At 42.1% G+C, this 18,690-nt stretch overlaps 1 protein-coding gene across 2 annotated transcripts in view; it reads right to left on the reverse strand.

The window, feature by feature from the left end:
• The window catches only part of LOC143793791 (uncharacterized), a 133,439-nt gene that overhangs the window by 112,947 nt on the left and 1,802 nt on the right, over window positions 1–18,690 (reverse strand). For both annotated transcript variants that reach the window (XM_077280777.1, XM_077280776.1), the window contains exons 2-3: window positions 4,858–4,943; window positions 11–2,266 (exon numbers count right to left, since the gene is read on the reverse strand). In XM_077280777.1, coding sequence (XP_077136892.1) covers window positions 11–2,266; window positions 4,858–4,912 — 2,311 coding nt within the window. In that variant the 5' untranslated portion in view covers window positions 4,913–4,943. The remainder of the gene's footprint in view (window positions 1–10; window positions 2,267–4,857; window positions 4,944–18,690) is intronic.

Genomic DNA, 18,690 nt, shown 5'->3' on the forward strand with positions numbered 1-18,690 from the left:
TAAGAGTTACCTTTTTTATTCACTTTATTAATTGGACGCTCAACTTTCTCCAGATAGTCTTCATCTTTTTCAAATTTTTTTGAATAATTGTCTTCAGAATCAGATTTTGGCAGGTCCGGAATCTGAAAAGTCAATGACTCGAAAGAAGTGCCAGGGATGGCACTATCAGAACTATTTCTTGTGGATGTGTTGTTACTTTCCTCCTGCTCTGGATCTGTAGTTCTATTGTCTTCTGTGATATATGACTCATCATATATGTTAATTTCGTGTTCCATTGATAAAAAAGGCTCAAATAACTCGGCTGTTTGAGAAGAAATATCCGGGCCTACCAGTGCACTTTGTTCTTCAAATGAACTGGGTATTTTGTTGTCTGTATCAGGTTCTTCAACATCAGAAACAGGCGTTAATACTGAGTCTCTATGAAACAAGGAAAATGTAAACTCTTTGGAAAGTTCTCGCTGTGCTCCAACAGCTGGTGCCTCAGTGTCACCTTGAATTAGCACTCGTTGATCCAGGTCTCCTGTTACAATAGTAACAACTGAGCTTCTTCTTTTTTTATTTGTATTTTCTGGTTCTGTAGAGTTAGACTGGCTTACTTCAGAAGATTGCAGACATTCAGCAGGCACTCGGCTGTTATTGTTTTTCCCCAGACTATATTCTCTTGATGTGCTTCTAGAAGGAGTAACTTGTATTAAAATTCTATTGCTTTGTAACATTGTAATATCTTGTACTTCTGTATGATTATCACTGTCTAACATCTCTTCATCAAACCCACTTTCACTAAAATCGACATGTTCTTCAGCATGCTTCATTATGTCATCATCTTCATTTAATTGATTATTCTCAATAGCTAAAGCACGTTCAACATTTTTACATGGACCCGAAACATTTAATTGAGTGCTTGCCACATCTTCTGGGCCACAACATGAAATTGTCTTTCGACGATCAGGTGGAATGATGTTATGATCCTTGTCTTCACTGAGTCTTCTGCTGCTTTGAATTGTTGAGGACACTAGTGTTCTTTTGAAGTCTACAGAAGAAACATGAGGTTGAGCTCTTTGAGACATTGGATCTGATGCAAACAACTGTTGTCCCACTTCAAAAAAAGAATGCCTTGTGCTACTGCAAGTAACATATGGCTCATAATAAAGCTGTGGAAATGTTTTACATCTCATTACTTTGGCATGAAGAGGACAATCACTCTTCCTTGAGTGACAGTACTTAACTGGTTTCTTTGTACGCTGCTTCCACTGTTTAAGGTACTGAATGTGGTGGCTTTCACTTCTATCCTCAGGGCACATCTCATCCTTTGAGGGTCCTTGCTCAGTTTCCAACTCAGACCATGATGATGATGATGTATAATATGGCTCTTTCATTATCTCTCCTAGAACTAAAGCCCCATCTTCGGAACTTACAAATGTTTCTTTTTCATCTGCAAACTCTGCAGGAGGTGGAGGGACATCAACACACCACTCAGGATATCTGTAATCAGAGCAAAATTCTTTCCCATCGTTAAGACTAAAATCAGACATGGGGTAAGAGCTGCAAGATCCTTCAGTTGAGCGGTAATCATTAGTTTGAGTGAAAGCACTTCCAAATACATCATTATTTTTCTGTTCGTCAGAGTCTATGTGAACTGTTACATTTTGTCTAGCTTTGACTTTACATTTTACTTCTATACCTTCCCCTATGATCTCTAATTTTATTAACGGCTTGTCACAACTCTTGTTTTCCAGTGCAGCTTTTTCTGACAACTTTCCGGAATTCTCCATAAAATCCCAGTTGTGGTTGGCATCATGCTGACTTTGCTGGTGTTCTCTGTCATGGTAACTTCTGCTCTTCTTGACACTTTTTCCATTGATAATTATAACATGAGTTTTATAGTTTTTATCTATTGCCTTATTTATTTCTAAATTCAGATTAAATCCATCTGACGTGACAGTAAATTCCCCATTGTCCTCTGCTTCCTCTGTATTATGGTGGAGCTCCTCTTTATCACATTGTGACATTGTATCTTGCCATGTAACTTTTACATAATTATCCATTTTGTCATATATTGATGAACTTGTCTTACTTTCAGCTGGTCTGTGGTGATGTTCATAGTCTTTACTCTCACAGCGCTGAGGCTGTGTATGTGTTTCAATCTGGAAGGTGCATGGGTGGGAGTGATCATTCACTTCTTCCTTCTGTCTGTCTTTAAATTCCTTATCTGTTTTCTGACTAAAGGATTTTCTACGGCAACGGCAAACAAATGGCAAGCGCTGATCTAAAGAGACACAAATGTTAGAACCTTGGAACCATGAAAGGTCAAACATGATAGAATGTATAAGTGCAAAGTAACCAAGGTGTTTCTTTTCAATTTTCTAAATATTGTTGAGTTTAAAGAGGTTGCCAAACAAAAAAAAAAACTTTTTTTCAGTGATAAACACTTAAAGGGTTTTCCACTTTTAGAAAAGTGGTCAACAAATGATCAGATAAAGGTAAAAAAAAATATAGATGGAACTCAACCTCTTCAGAACTTGTGTCATCTCCCTGCTGCAGCTCCTATCTGTGTTTTGGCAGCAATAAAGAAGTCAAGTCAACACATCACATCACTGCTGCAGGATATTATTAAGCTCAGTGACTTGGCAGATGTAGACGGCATGAGCCTCTAAGCTAAGTGATTGACTGCAGTGATGATATGCTCTGTCATCATATCACCACTGGAGCAAAAACAAAGAGACTGGAGATGGTGCTAGACCCAGGAAAGGTAAGGACTAGTGATGAGCGAGTGTGCTCGTTACTCGAGATTTCCAAGCATGCTCGGGTGTTCTCCGAGTATCTTGGGCGTGCTCCTATATTATGTTTGAGTCCCCGCAGCTGCATGATTGGCGGCTGCTAGACAGGCTGAATACATGTGGGGATTCCCTAACAAACAGGTAATCCATGCATGTGTTCAGGTTGTCTAACAGCTGTAAATCATGCAGCAGCGGGGACACAAACATGATATACAAGCACACCCAAGATACTCGGAGAACACCCAAGCATGCTCTGAAAATTTGAGTAACGAGCACACTCGCTCATCACTAGTAAGGATTATCTGCATTTTTTTACTATTATCTGATAATTTAGGGACCACTTTTATAGAAATGAAAAACTTATTTAAGAACATTGCGAAATTGGTTCCATTTTTTTGCCTGTGTTTCAAGAGCTGTTTAATGTTTCAATCTATGTAGAAATTGCTTGTTTGTAGGACGAGTTATATGTTTTGATGGTACTATTTTGAGTAAAATAACATTTATTGTTTTTGGTGGGAGAGGGGGGCGAAATGGGCAGAAAAAATTATTTTGGTAATCAGTGAGGATTTCCCCACAGATCCATAACATTGTTAACAACATTCTTTGTATAAGGTTAGATGCTAAGATGTCGATCATTGAGTTAGATCGTTCATTTGAATCAAAGGCCCATACAGGAGTAAGCAGGGATTTATATGAATAACATGCATGTTCAGAAAGTTAATGACAGATTAAGTTCAGCATGAATTGAGTGGTACTTAAATGTAAAGCATTTAAAAAAAAAGTTTATCTAGTTAAAACTCAGGATTGTATTATTTTAACCCTGCTGTTCTGTTCGGTCAAAAATGACCGTTTTTGAACTTTGATATTTTTTTAAAAATTCATTAAGCGGTTCTGAAACTTATGGTTACTTCTATTTTCCTAATTAGAGGGGTTCTTTCTAAGGGTACCTTTTTTTGGTTTAGTTTTTGTGCCACATTTTTTTTACACTTGTAATGTTCCCGGTCAAAAATGACCGAATAGAATTTTATGCTATTTCAGCCATTTTTTGAGTAAAACAAATGAGTTATAATTTCTTTTGAGACTACTTATTGCATCTACTTTTGTTTATGAAGTAAACAGTGGCTTTAGGTGCAGATTTACACATGCTTTCAGTACAAACCATACGCATTGGCTTTCAGTACAGTTCTGTGCAATTTTTTTTATCTGTATGTTATTTACCCTGCTTTTTTTTATTTTCCTTGTGCTGGTTCTCTGTGCAAAGCAGACCTTGTGGTGTTGGAGCCCAGGGGGTGGTGCCTGGTGTCTCTTTTTCTTATCTTATCAGTAAGTAAGCAGTTCAGCCATTTCAAATTCAAATGCAAATGAGCTTTATTGGCAGGACTAAGTACACAAAGCATATGGTAAAAACACAGAGGTGGGGAAGGGAGGCATATAGAGGTCCAGGATATATCAGACTCCTTTGTTGAAAAAACAAGCCTGAGCTTCCACAAGGTATTCTCAGCAAAAGAGGTGGTGTACATAGTTCCATGTTTTATTTCACTCACGACACAACAGTGTTTTTTTTAAATTATTTTTACTATTTACTATTACTATTTTTTTCAAAATGTTTGCACGCAGTTAAATTTTATACTATAGTTAATTTTAGTTATAGGTACAGTTAGTTATAGTTGTTATAGGAGTAGAAGTAGTAGTTGTTATAGTTAGTTAAGCTCAAATTTGTAATTTCTGTGCAGAATTCAATAAGCCCTTGTAACCTTTATAAACACAAAATAAATTAAAAAAAATTGCGTTTTTTACGTAATTTTTTTTTTATAATGACCAACCATGTTCACATACGGTATAATAATGCAACAGGTATTAAAAAAAATGTTTTAAGTAGCTAAAACAGCATTTTAATAGGTCCGGTCAAAAATGACCGGAGCAGTACAAGTGTATAGTGGAAACAAAAAGAACAGCAGGGTTAAAACATCATGTATGAAAAATTGTGCACTCAAATTTGCTAACGGTCTTTAATGAACTGGAAACCAGTCAGCTGACCAGTAGATGCAAAGCTTTTACATAATGCCATGGCATGACTTACATTCATCACTGTCTGAATTGTTTCGATTTTTGGGTTTTCTCCGTTTTCTGCTCATTATTTCTCTGTGAGTGTTTTGAAACTTCTTGCTGAATGCCAAAAATACAAATGTTTTATGTTAATAAAGTGACAAAATGTTAGCAAGACACTGATAATCTGCATGGGACATTGGATTTTATTTAATTCTCCATAAATACCCAGCCTCCCATTACTCGCCTACAAGACTGTCGAAAAACAGCATACTGCTTGTGGATTGATCTGCAGTAGAGATGGGCAGAACGATTTGTTGGACTCCGGTCCGATATACAGAGAGCTTGCGAATCTCTTACCTTCCGGGATCCCGGGCATGACTTTTGATGACGTCACACCATCCTGGTTAATCAATAGTCAATCCACTATAGTTAATCAACGACTCAATCCACCCATCTCTAATTAGATTATAATCTGCAGAGAATGTGAAATCCAGCCAATATACAGTACAGTACACATACACTGGTATTATCTGTTGCATCTATTGCTCACTTAATATAATTTTTTTCCTCTGATAGTGACTATATATTGTGTAAGCGTCCATTTATCATTTTTGCAGCCTTGATATTAGTCTATTAAATTCATGAATATTCATTTAAACTGTCCATACACTTAACATAGCTGTCAGCTAAACTTCCCAGATGCCTGTCTAATCCCTACTTTCTACACACGCCATTGGCTTGGTTGACTGTTTTAAACAAAACAGAGGAACAATTCACCACCATACACATAATCCCATTAAAATCGTTGGGTTCAGATTACATTCATCTAATGTGTATGAGGCCTTTAGATTTATCGACAGCAGGCCAATATTCTCCAACCTATCATTGTCAAGAAACTACAGGCTGAAGACCACTAATCTAGACCATCAAGAGAATAAATGTTACTGGATAAGATGATGCTTTAGCTTACAAATTCATTGTAAAACCCGGCAAGGCAATAGTTAAAAGCCTGACAGGAGGCTGGCAGCTGACGTCAGCACACACATCGCCGGTGTATGACGTCATTGTCATTCCCTGCCGAATGCGGGCTTGAACTGCATAGAGGGATCATCGCCGCAGGAGCGCGGCAAGGCTAAGAGAAAGGTTTTTTCTATATTGAAAGTGGTATGGAGGCAGGATGGGAGACATGGGGCAGGGTGGGAGACACGGTGGCAGGATGGGAGACACAGGGGCAGGATAGGAGACAAGGTGGCAGGATGGGAGACAAGGTGGCAGGATGGGAGACACAGTGGCAGGATGGGAGACACGGTGGCAGGATGGGAGACACGGTGGCAGGTTGGGAGACACCCGTGGCAGGATGGGAGACACAGGGGGCAGTATGGGAGACACAGGGTGCAGGATGGAGACACAGGGGGCAGGATGGGGACACAGGGGGCAGGATGGGAGACACAGTGGCAGGATGGGAGACACGGTGGCAAGATGGGAGACACGGTGGCAGGATGGGAGACACAGGTAGCAGGATGGGAGACACAGGTGGCAGGATGGGAAACACAGGTGGCAGGATGGGAGACACAAGGGCAGGATGGAGACACAGGGGGCAGGATGGAGAAATGAGGGCAGGATCGAGACACAGGGGACAGGATCATGGAGCAGGATGGAGACAGATGGGGCAGGATTACGGGGCAGGATGGAGACTGATGGGGTCAGATGGAGGCCGATTGGGCAGGATGAAGACAGATGGGGCAGGATCATGAGGCAGGATGGAAACAGATGGGGCAGGATCACGGGGCAGTATGGAGTCACATGGTGCAGGATCATGGGCAGGATGGATACAATGGATACAGATGGGGCAGGATAATGGGACAGATGGGGCAGGATCACAGGACAGATGGAGCAAGATCACGGGACAGATGGAGCAGGATCACGGGACAGATGGGGCAGGATCACGGGACAAATGGGGCAGGATCTCCTGTGTATAACAGCACTTATGGTGATATTAGTATTGTGTTTTTTTATTAATGATCAGTATTGTAGTATTCAGTCACTATGTGGTGGTGATATGTTGTCCGGCCACGGTGTGGCAGTATTTGTTCCTTGTATGTGCTATTTGGTCACTATGTGGTGGCAATATGTGGTCTGGTCATGGTGTGGTGGTATTTATTCCTTGTATGTGGTATTATTGGTCACCATGTGGTGGTAATATGTGATCTGGACATGGTGTGGTGGTATTTGTCCCTTGTATGTGATATTATTGGTCTATTTAAAAATTGAAAAATAAACAAAAATATACCTAAATTGTGTTGGATATTTTAACAAATGATTAATAGGATAGAGTAAAGCTCAGCCAAAAGAGTCTACCTTGTCATTGTGGCAGCTTAAAAAAATCTTTTGGCCAAAGCAAAAGCTGCTGGCTATATGTGTGATCTGGTGATGGGAACTGTTAATGTGTGATTGGTGAGAAGTGCAGTTTTTCCAAGACAGAGCAGAGGAGCTGTGAACAGTTTGAGGGATGGAGCCTGGGCGGAGTCTCAAGGGGGCCCCAAAAATTTTGCCAGTATGGGGCCCCGAAATTCCTAGTGGCAGCCCTGCCCACCGGAGTCGGACGGCAACTGCTGTGCTGTGCCATGTGCCTTTAATTAAATGTGCGTGCCGCCGTCACTCTGTACCTGGCTCCTCCTAACTCCTCCTTCCTAGTCCTGCACTGCTCCCGCTTGAACTCTCTGGCTTATGTTTTGCGCACTCAGCTGTCATTCTTATTGATACCATATTGAGGTAGATATGATGCTTTTATTGCCTCTTATTGCATTTTATTGCAATGTTTTGGCAGATGAAAAAAAAAATTGGGGGCATTTTGATTTTTTTCTTGTTATGCCGTTTGCTGATCTGATTAATTTATCTTATATTTTTATTGTTTAGACATTTACAAATGCAGCTATACGAAATATGTGCATTTTTTAAATTGATTTACTTTAACCCATTATCTACCAATGTCCTTTTTTTGGGACACCTAATCTTTAGCTTCTAGCAACTAAGATTTTATAATTTTTATAATTAGGTCCAATTTTTTGTGTTGTGCTTGTAAAATGAATGTTTTCAAAATACGAAATCATGTCATTGTCATTTTTAAATGAATATTGGGACGCCATTTTCTGAAAAATCCGTATATATGTATGTGTAAGCCCGATGTCCAGAAAAACGAAAATGTAATGGGTCTCGGAAAATGGCGAGAAAAGCTAAATATTTTTACAAATTTCCACATTTTTTTTCAACATCTAAGTAAAAAAAAAGACATGTTTGGTATCTGCGTACTCCTACGGACCTGGGGAATCATATTGGCAGGTCAATTTTTACCATATAGTGAACATGGTAAGTAAAAAATAACAAAAAACAATTGTGAAATTGCACTTTTTTTTTGCAATTTCAATGACCTTGGAATTCTTTTCCCATTTTCCAACACACTATATAGTAGAATGAAAGTTGTCATTGAAATTACAACTCATCCCCCAAAAAACAAGCCCTCATATGGCTATAGTGACAGAAAAGTAAAAAGTTATGGCTCTTGGAAGAAGGGGAAGGAAAAAATTAAAATGAAAGATGGAAAATGTTCATGTCATGAAGGGGTTAAAGTAGTGTACCTTGAAATATTAATTTATAGAAAACTAGAATTTCAACCTTTATCCTTAACAAAAGCGTGAGTGAATAGTAAGACAAAAAAGGAAGTAATACAGAAAAATGAAAAACGTAATGCACATGGACTGTAAATGTTTCACAGACCCATGGAATCGCAGTGAGAGCGCGAAACGGCCGTCGTCTTCACACTGCTCACAGGAGCTCCTTGTTTACTCTCCCGGCCATGATGTTTTAATGAACATTTAATAAAGCAAAGTCAAGCTTCAGATCGGTGAGCGCCCTCCTTCCTTTCTTATGCAATGCACTGATTTTTATGTGATTTCTGGAGGAGCACCCGGTAGCTTGTGGTGGAATTTGGACTGCTTTTCTGCATGAAAGCACTTGATGTGCACAGAGGCTGAAGGTCTCCAAGTGGAAGGTAGTGCCGTCCGTCTTTTTTCTTTTTCTTTCGTTTCTCAGAGAAGTGCCGGTAGACAGTCAATCAGCACGTCAGCTCAACTTGCCCCCACTGCTATGCATTCATTTACAAGTGTTTTTCCAAGGGTGGTTTAATAAGTTGAAAATGGTTTTAAGCTGGCCTAGAAAAGACTATTGTAGGTTGGGAACACACTGAATGCTGTATAAGACAATGAATTCATTGAAATGGTGGTGCAGCACCATGCCTGTTTATGGTCAATGTATGGAAGTGAATGGGACAGAACTGCAGTACGAGACACAAGCAGTAGATGCATATGTTTCAGTGGGAAAAATAAAGTTTTTGCTTCTTTTAAAACAAAAAAATTACAATGACATAAATCAATCTACAAAAAGTGGTTGCAGTAAGCACTTATTGCCTAACATAACTTAATCAATTACTAGCCAATATATATGGTAAGTAGAACGTTGGTTATAGAGATTTCATCAACCTCACACTGGTTGAAATCATAGAATAACGGTTTGCACAAGTCCAAAGGCATATAAACAACAATAAAAAAATTCTACAATCCTGTGAAATTCTTAACATTTAGTTAATATATCCCATTTCTATTGATTTTAATAGTGTATACAGAAGTTGGGGACAATCATTCCCTGTGAGGAGCATGGAACATACTAATGCTTAGCACTGTTATTGCAACTTGTGGCTAGCTTGTGGATAGATTCACAGCTTCAGTAGTATAAAAGCATAAGATGGTTAAGGTTACATATATAATATATATTATATATAATATATATAAGAACAAAATATATATATGTACCGTATATACTCGAGTATAAGCTGACCCGAGTATAAGCCGACCCCCCTAATTTTGCCACATAAAACTGGGAAAACTTAATGACTGGAGTATAAGGCTAGGGTGGGAAATGCAGCAGCTACCGGTAAATGTCAAAAGTAAAAATAGATACCAATAAAAGTAAAATTAATTGAGACATCAGTAGGTTAAGTGTTTTTGAATATCCATATTGAATCAGGAGCCCCATATAATGCTCCATAAAGTGTATGATGGCCCCATAAGATGCTCCATATTAAAATATGCCCCATATAATCCTGCATAAAGGTTAATAATGGCCCACATCCTCTCTCAGCTGTGAGCCCTTAGGTGCACATAAATTGAAAGCCTTGAGTCTGACCAGACGTGTCTGACCATCTTAGAAACTGCATCTTTTAAACTGCAGATTTTTAACTGCTATGAATTAGACTAGAATTGGACAGGAATTGACTGGAAGGTAAAGAAATAGAAAACTACTATAATGTTCCGGTTTGTTTTAACACTCACCCCCATACTACTCTCTTTCTTCCTATCTCCGGCAATCCCTCCACCCGGTAAGGAAATATTTATTTCTTCCTCCATCCTCCCCAGCCACCTCACCTCCTCCACAGAACTGTTCCTCCACATACAATCCTTTCTCTCCAGGCACACACGGCCACATCATGACCTATCCAGCTCACACCTTCTAACGCTCTGTCTGCTGCTCCTCATTGCTGGTGACATATCCCCAAATCCTGGCCCTCCTCATCACATACCCACACTCATTTCTAATCCCCTGCCACGATCCTCTACACGTCTTCGCAACAACAGTAACCTCATACCCATTCATCCAGCCCCCACTCCCCCAATTTCCCTACCTGGAGCACTATGGAACGCACGCTCTGTCTGCAATAAACTGTCATTTATCCATGACCTCTTTATCAATAACAAACTCTCCTTCCTCGGCATCACTGAAACCTGGCTCACCCCCTCTGACTCAGCCTCTCCAGCCGCGCTCTCCTATGGTGGATTCCACCTCTCCCACACCCCTCGCCCCAACAGCAAGCACGGCGGAGGAGTTGGTTTTCTCCTGTCAGATAACTGCTCCTTCACCCCAATCCCACTGCCACCCTCTGTTACCCTCCCTTCCTTTGAGGTGCACTCCGTGCGCATTTACTCCCCCTCCAACCTCCAACTGGCTGTCATCTACCGTCCCCCAGGGCCAGCCACCACCTTCTTTGACCACTTCACCACCTGGCTACTCCATTTCCTCGCCGCTGACATCCCCACTATCATCATGGGCGACTTCAACATCCCCATTGACACTTCCCTCTCTGCTGCCACTAAACTTCTATCTCTCACTTCCTCCTTTGGCCTTGCTCAATGGTCTTCTACAGCCACTCACAAAGATGGTCACACACTGGATCTCATCTTCACCCGCCTCTGCTCCCTATCTAACCTCTCTAACTCACCTCTTCCTCTTTCTGACCACAACCTGCTCACATTCTCTTCCCTCTCCACTCCCTGTCTACAATCCCCACCCCACAAACTTGCACACCCTCGCAGAAATCTTAAACACCTTGATCTACACTCACTTTCTGAATTCCTCCTCCCTCTCACAGACATAAGCTCCCTACACAATGCGGATGACGCCGCCACTCTATACAACACCACAATAGCTGTAGCCTTGGAATCGGTTGCCCCTCTCACACATACCAAAGCTCACAAAATCAACAGACAGCCTTGGCACACCCACCTGACCAAAGAACTGAGGCGAGCTTCCAGGGCTGCAGAGCGGAGATGGAAAAGATCCCACTCCAATGAGCACTTCATTGCATTCAAACAGTCCCTCACTACCTTCAAGACCACACTCGCCACAGCAAAACAAACCTACTTCTCATCTCTTATTTCCTCCCTGTCCCACAACCCCAAACAGTTATTCAACACCTTCAATTCTCTCCTCCGCCCCCCAGCGCCTCCTCCCTCCCCACTCATCTCTGCTGAAGACTTTGCCTCATTTTTCAAGCAGAAGATTGAGAACATCAGAGACAGTTTCAGTCGACAACCCCCAGAACCCTTCCTCCCGACTTCCCTGCCCTCCACCTCCAAAACCAACTTCTCCACCATTACAGAAGACAGACTCTCCACTCTACTCTCAAGATCACATCTCACCACCTGCGCACTTGATCCGATCCCATCCCACTTCATCCCAAACCTCACCACAATCTTCATCCCAACCCTAACCCATCTCTTCAACCTATCACTAACAACTGGTGTTTTCCCCTCAAGCTTTAAACATGCCTCAATCACACCTATCCTCAAAAAGCCCTCTCTTGACCCATCCTCTGTATCTAGCTATCGCCCCATATCACTTCTCCCCTATGCCTCAAAACTACTGGAACAACACGTCCATCTTGAACTGTCCTCCCATCTATCTTCCTGCTCCCTCTTCGACCGCTTTCAATCTGGCTTCCGGTCACACCACTCCACTGAAACTGCCCTAACTAAGGTCACCAATGACCTATTAACCGCCAAGAGCAAGCGGCACTACTCTATCCTCCTCCTCCTGGACCTGTCCTCTGCCTTTGACACAGTGGACCATTCCCTGTTGCTCCAGACCCTCTCATCCCTTGGCATCACAGACTTGGCCCTATCCTGGATCTCATCATACCTAACAGACCGGACATTCAGCGTCTCCCACTCACACACCACCTCCTCACCTCGCCCCCTATCTGTCGGAGTCCCGCAAGGTTCAGTTCTAGGGCCCCTGCTCTTCTCCATTTACACCTTTGGCCTGGGACAGCTCATAGAATCTCACGGCTTTCAGTATCACCTCTATGCTGATGACACACAGATCTACATCTCTGGACCAGATATCACCACCCTTCTAGCCAGAATCCCTCAATGTCTATCCGCTATTTCATCATTCTTCTCCGCTAGATTTCTAAAACTTAACATGGACAAAACAGAATTCATCATCTTTCCCCCATCTCACGTGACCTCCCCAACGAACCTATCCATTACAGTAAACGGCTGCCCACTCTCCCCAGTCCCACAAGCCCGCTGTCTTGGGGTAATCCTTGACACTGATCTCTCCTTCAAACCACATATCCAAACCCTTTCCACTTCCTGCCGCCTCCAACTCAAAAATATTTCACGGATCCGTACATTCCTAAACCAAGAATCTGCAAAAACCCTAGTCCATGCCCTCATCATCTCCCGCCTCGACTACTGTAACCTCCTGCTCTGTGGCCTCCCCTCTAACACTCTCGCACCCCTCCAATCTATTCTAAACTCTGCTGCCCGACTAATCCACCTGTCCCCCCGCTATTCCCCGGCCTCTCCCCTCTGTCAATCCCTTCACTGGCTCCCCATTACCCAGAGACTCCAGTACAAAAGCCTAACCATGACATACAAAGCCATCCACACCCTGTCTCCTCCATACATCTGTGACCTCGTCTCCCGGTACTTTCCTGCACGCAACCTCCGATCCTCACAAGACCTCCTTCTCTACTCCCCTCTTATCTCCTCTTCACACAATCGCATACAAGATTTCTCTCGTGCATCCCCCCTACTCTGGAACTCTCTACCACAACATATCAGACTCTCGCCTACCATCGAAACCTTCAAAAAGAACCTGAAGACCCACCTCTTCCGACAAGCCTACAACCTGCAGTAACCACCAATCGACCAAACTGCTGCACGACCAGCTCTATCCTCACCTACTGTATCCTCACCCATCCCTTGTAGATTGTGAGCCCTCGCGGGCAGGGTCCTCTCTCCTCCTGTTCCAGTTGTGACTTGTATCGGTCAAGATTATTGTACTTGTTTTTATTATGTATACCCCTCCTCACATGTAAAGCGCCATGGAATAAATGGCGCTATAATAATAAATAATAATAATAATAATAATAATGGCCCCATAAGATGCTCCATAGACACATTTGCCCAATATAATGCTGCACAAATGTTTATTATGGCCCCATAAGATGCTCCATAAAGATATTTGCCCCATATAGTGCTGCACAAACCTTGATTATGGCCCCATAAGATGCTCCATACAGACACGTGCCCCATATAGTGAAATAAAGAAGAAAAGAGAGCACTCACCGTCCGTGCCCCATATAGTGCTGCACAAACGTTATGGCCCCATACAGACACTTGCCCCATATAGTTCTGCACAAACGTTATGCCCCCATACAGACACTTGCCCCATATAGTGCTGCACAAACGCACAAACGTTATGGCCCCATACAGACACTTGACCCATATAGTCCTGCACAAACGTTATGGCCCCATACGGACACTTGCCCCATATAGTCCTGCACAAACTTTATGGCCCCATACAGACACTTGCCCCATATAGTCCTGCACAAACGTTATGGCCCCATAAGATGCCCCATACAGACACTTGCCCCATTTGCTGTTGCTGCGATAAAAAAAATAAAATCACATACTCACCTCTCCGTCGCTCAGGCCCCCGACACTTGCAATATTCACCTGCTCCTCGTTCCGGGCGCCGCTCCATCTTCAGCGTCTTCTGCACTGAGGGCGCGCACTAACCATATCACCGCGCCCTCTGACCTAAGCATCACTGCAGAAGACGCTGAAGACGGAGCAGCGCCGGAACGAGGAGCAGGTGAATATCGCGCAGCGCTCCACGTTATACTCACCTGCTCCTGGCGCTGCAGCTTCTAACCGTACTGAGCGGTCACCATTACCGCTCATTGCAGTAATGAATATGCGGCTCCACCCCTATGGGAGGTGGAGCTGCATATTCATTACTGTAATGAGCGGTACCATGTGACCGCTCAGTGCAGGAAGAAGCTGGGGCGCCGGGAAGCCAGGGACCTGCAGGGACTGCGCCAGGAGCAGGTGAGTATTATTAGACAGCCCCCGCTCCCCCTCCCCTGCCAACCCCTGGGTATGACTCGAGTATAAGCAGAGAGGGGGACTTTCAGCCCCAAAAAATGGGCTGAAAATCTTGGCTTATACTCGAGTATATACAGTATTTTAGAAATAAAGAGAATGGAAGGGTCATAAACAATTAAACAATTGTAAACCTATTTTAGATGCAAAGTCTATATTTTTTTACATTTTATCACCATTATCTTAGTAGTGTCTATAAAAAACAGGTTGCCATACAGCTCCATCAGCGGAAAAATAAAAAAGCTATAGCTCTCAGAATAAAGCGAAGCAAAAATAATTATTTTTTTCTATAAAATAGTTTTTATTGTGTAAAAGCGCCAAAACATAAAAAAAGATAAGATGAGGTAAAAGAAAAGATGAGGTATCGCTGTAATCGTACTGACCCGAAGAATAAAGCTGCCTTACCAATTTACCACATGCGGAACGGTATTAAAAAAATTCTCCCAAAAAGCAATTCCTAAATTCCTGATTTTTGTTCATTCTGTCTCCCAAATATCAGAATAGAAAGCAATCAAAAGAGTAAATCTGCTGCCTCATTATAGTGAATGGATCCCTCATGGGTTTCATCTGAATCACGTCACTCAGATTTAGATTTAGATGGAAACCCCAAAATAAGTGCTGAATAGTGTTGAGCATTCCGATACCGCAAGTATCGGGTATCGGCCGATATTTGCTGTATCGGAATTCCGATACCGAGTTCCGATATTTTTGTGATATCGGAAATCGGAATCGGAAGTTCCCAGTGTATGGTTCCCAGGGTCTGGAGGAGAGGAGACTCTCCTTTAGGCCCTGGGATCCATATTCATGTACAAAATAAAAAATAAAAATAAAAAATATGGATATACTCACCCCTCCGGCAGACCCTGGACCTTAGCGGTGTAACCGGCAGCCTCCGTTCCTAAGAATGCAGTGAGTGTAGGACCTGCGATGACGTCGCGGCTTGTGATTGGTCGCGTGAGCGGTCACATGAGCGGTCACGTGACCAATCACAAGCCGCGACGTCATCGAAGGTCCTTCACTCTGCATTCTTAGGAACGGAGGCTGCCGGTTACATCGCTAAGGTCCAGGGTCCGCCGGAGGGGTGAGTATATCCATATTTTTTTTTTTTATTCTTTATTTTTTACATGAATATGGATCCCAGGGCCTGAAGGAGAGTTTCCTCTCCTTCAGACCCTGGGAACCATCCAGGATACCTTCCGATATTTGTGTCCCATTGACTTGTATTGGTATCGGGTATCGGTATCGGCGAGATCCGATATTTTGTCGGTATCAGCCGATCCGATCCGATACCGATACTTTCGAATATCGGAAGGTATCACTCAACACTAGTGCTGAACCTAGAGCACTGGATAAATGTGATCACAAATGTTATGTAAAATGTTCCCAATAAAAGCTTCAACTCAGTCCACAAAAAAGCAAGTTCCCACTCAGATCTGTTATCTGTTAACGGAAATACAGGGGGCTTCTACGTTACTGGTAACACAAAGGCTCTGGAAAAGCTAAATGGCTCCTCGCCCCCAAAAGAAATTCAGCAAATTATCCGCTCCCAAATGCAAATACCCCACTCCCTTCTGAGCCCCAAGTGCCCCTAAACCACATTTAGCGCCCACATGTTTGGCATGTCTGTAGTGATGGGGGCCCACCTAATTTACTGGTGTGTGTCTCCAGAAGCATGAGCTGGGCATAACGTACTGGTGACTGCAACGTACTGGTCGCTGCAGCGTACTGGTCACTAAAATGGCAGTTTACAATTTTCACTCAGCAACATCTACTGCTGCCTGTTTCTGGAAATCACCCATGGAGTCAAAATCGTCACTACACCTGTAGATAAATTCCCAAAGGGATATAATTTCCAAAATGGGGTCACTTGAGGGGGGATTCTGCTTTTCTAGCACTTAGGGGCTCTTTATATGGAATCCGCAAACATATCTAGGAAAATCTGTGCTCCAGGAGGCAAATAGCCCTCCGTCTCTCCCGAGTCTCTCCGTATGGCAAAGTACTGTACATCCACATATTGGGCATTTCTACATTTAGCAGAAACTGTGGGATAAATTTTGATGCCATTTTTACCCATTTCCCAGTACGAAAATGTAAAACTTGGGGCTAACACACAATCTTGGTGGTAAAAATGTAAACTATTTTTTCTCCACTGCCCAATGGTATAAAAGTCTGTCACACACCTGTGATGTCAATATAATCACTGCAACCCTTGATGAATTCATTGAGAGGTTTAATTGATAAAATAGGGTCACTTATGGGGGTAGGCTGTTCTGGCAGGGGCTCTGTCAATGTAACATGGCACCCTCAAACAAGTGCAGCAAAATCTGCACTGTAATATGGCGCTACTTCCCTTCTGAGCTTTGCACTGTGCCTCAGAAGTCGTTTTTGATCACATATGGGGTACCGGTGAACTCAGGAGACCTTGCACAACAAACTTTGGTGTCCATTTTCTTTTTTTCCCTTGTGAAAATACAAAATGTATAGCTAAAAAAGAATTCTGTGTGAAAAATGTGATTTTTTTATTTTCACAGCTTAAAGTTATAAACTTCTGCAAAGCACCTGGGGCTTCAAGGTGCTCAATACACATCTAGATAAGGTCCCTAAGGGGTTTAGTTTTCAAAATGGTGTCAATTGTGGGGGGTTTCCCCTGTTTAGGCACATCAGGGGCTCTCCAAACGCGACACGACATCCGCTAATTATTCCATCAAATTTTACATTGAAAAAGTCAAATGCGCTCCTTCTCTTCCAAGCCCTGCTGTGCGCCCAAACAGTAGTATTCCCTAACATATGGGGCATCGGCGTACACAGGAGACATTGCACAACAAATTGTATAGAGCAATTTATCCTGTTACCCTTATGAAAATTTGGAGCTAAAAAAGATTTAGATTTTTTTTTTTTAATTTTCACGGCTCTACGTTATAAACTTCTGTGAAGCACCTGTGTGTTCAAGGTGCTCAATACACATCTAGATAAGTTCCCTAAGGGGTTTAGTTTCCAAAATGATGTCACTTGTGAGGGGTTTCCACTGTTTAGGAACATCAGGGGGTCTCCAAATACGATATGGCAACCGCTAATTATTCCAAAAAATTTTACATTCAAAAAGTCAAATGGTGCTCTTTTCCTTCCAAGCCATGCCGAGCGCCCAAACAGTTGTTTTCCTCCACATATTGGTTATCTGCGCACTCAGGAGAAATTTCACAACAAATTGTGTGTAGCAATTTCTCATGCTACCCTTATGAAAATGCTAAATTTGGAGCTAAAAAACATTTATTTGGTAAAACGTGATTTTTTTTATTTTCACAGCTTAACGTTATAAATTTCTGTGAAGCATCTGTGGGTTCAAGGTGCTCAATACACATCTAGATAAGTTCCATAAGGGGTCTAGTTTCCAAAATGGTGTCACTTGTTGGGGGTTTCCACTTTTTAGGCACATCAGGGGCTCTCCAAACATGACATGGCGTCCGCTAATTATGCCAGCAAATTTTAAGGGAAATGGCGCTCCTTCTCTTCCGAGCCCTGCCATGTGCCCAAACAGTAGATTTCACCCACATTTGGGGTATTGGCATAATCAGGAGAAATTGCACAACAAATTGTATGGTACATTTTCTCCTGTTACCCTTGTGAAAGTAAAAAAAAAATAGGTCTAAAAGACTTTTTGTGAAAGAAAAATAAATGTTTATTTTTTCCTTCCACATTACAAAAATTCCTGTGAAACACCTGAAGGGTTAATAAACTTCTTGAATGTGGTTTTGAGTAACTTGAGGGGTGCAGTTTTTAGAATGGTGTCACTTTTGGGTATTTTCTGTTATATAGGCCCCTCAACATCACTTCAAATGTGATGTGGTCCCTAAAGAAAATGGTTTTGCTAATTTTTTTGTAAAAATGAGAAATCTTTGGTCAACTTTTCACCCTTATAACTTCCTAACAAAAAAAAATTATGTTTCAAAAATTGTGCTGATGTAAAGTAGACATGTGGTAAATGTTATTTATTAACTATTTTGTGCAATATGTCTCTCTAATTTAAGGGCATAAAAATGAAAAATTTGAAAATTACGAAACTGTCTAAATTTTCTACAATT

This window comes from Ranitomeya variabilis, chromosome 1 (assembly GCF_051348905.1).
Source record: "Ranitomeya variabilis isolate aRanVar5 chromosome 1, aRanVar5.hap1, whole genome shotgun sequence".
Taxonomy (NCBI): Eukaryota; Metazoa; Chordata; class Amphibia; order Anura; family Dendrobatidae; genus Ranitomeya; species Ranitomeya variabilis.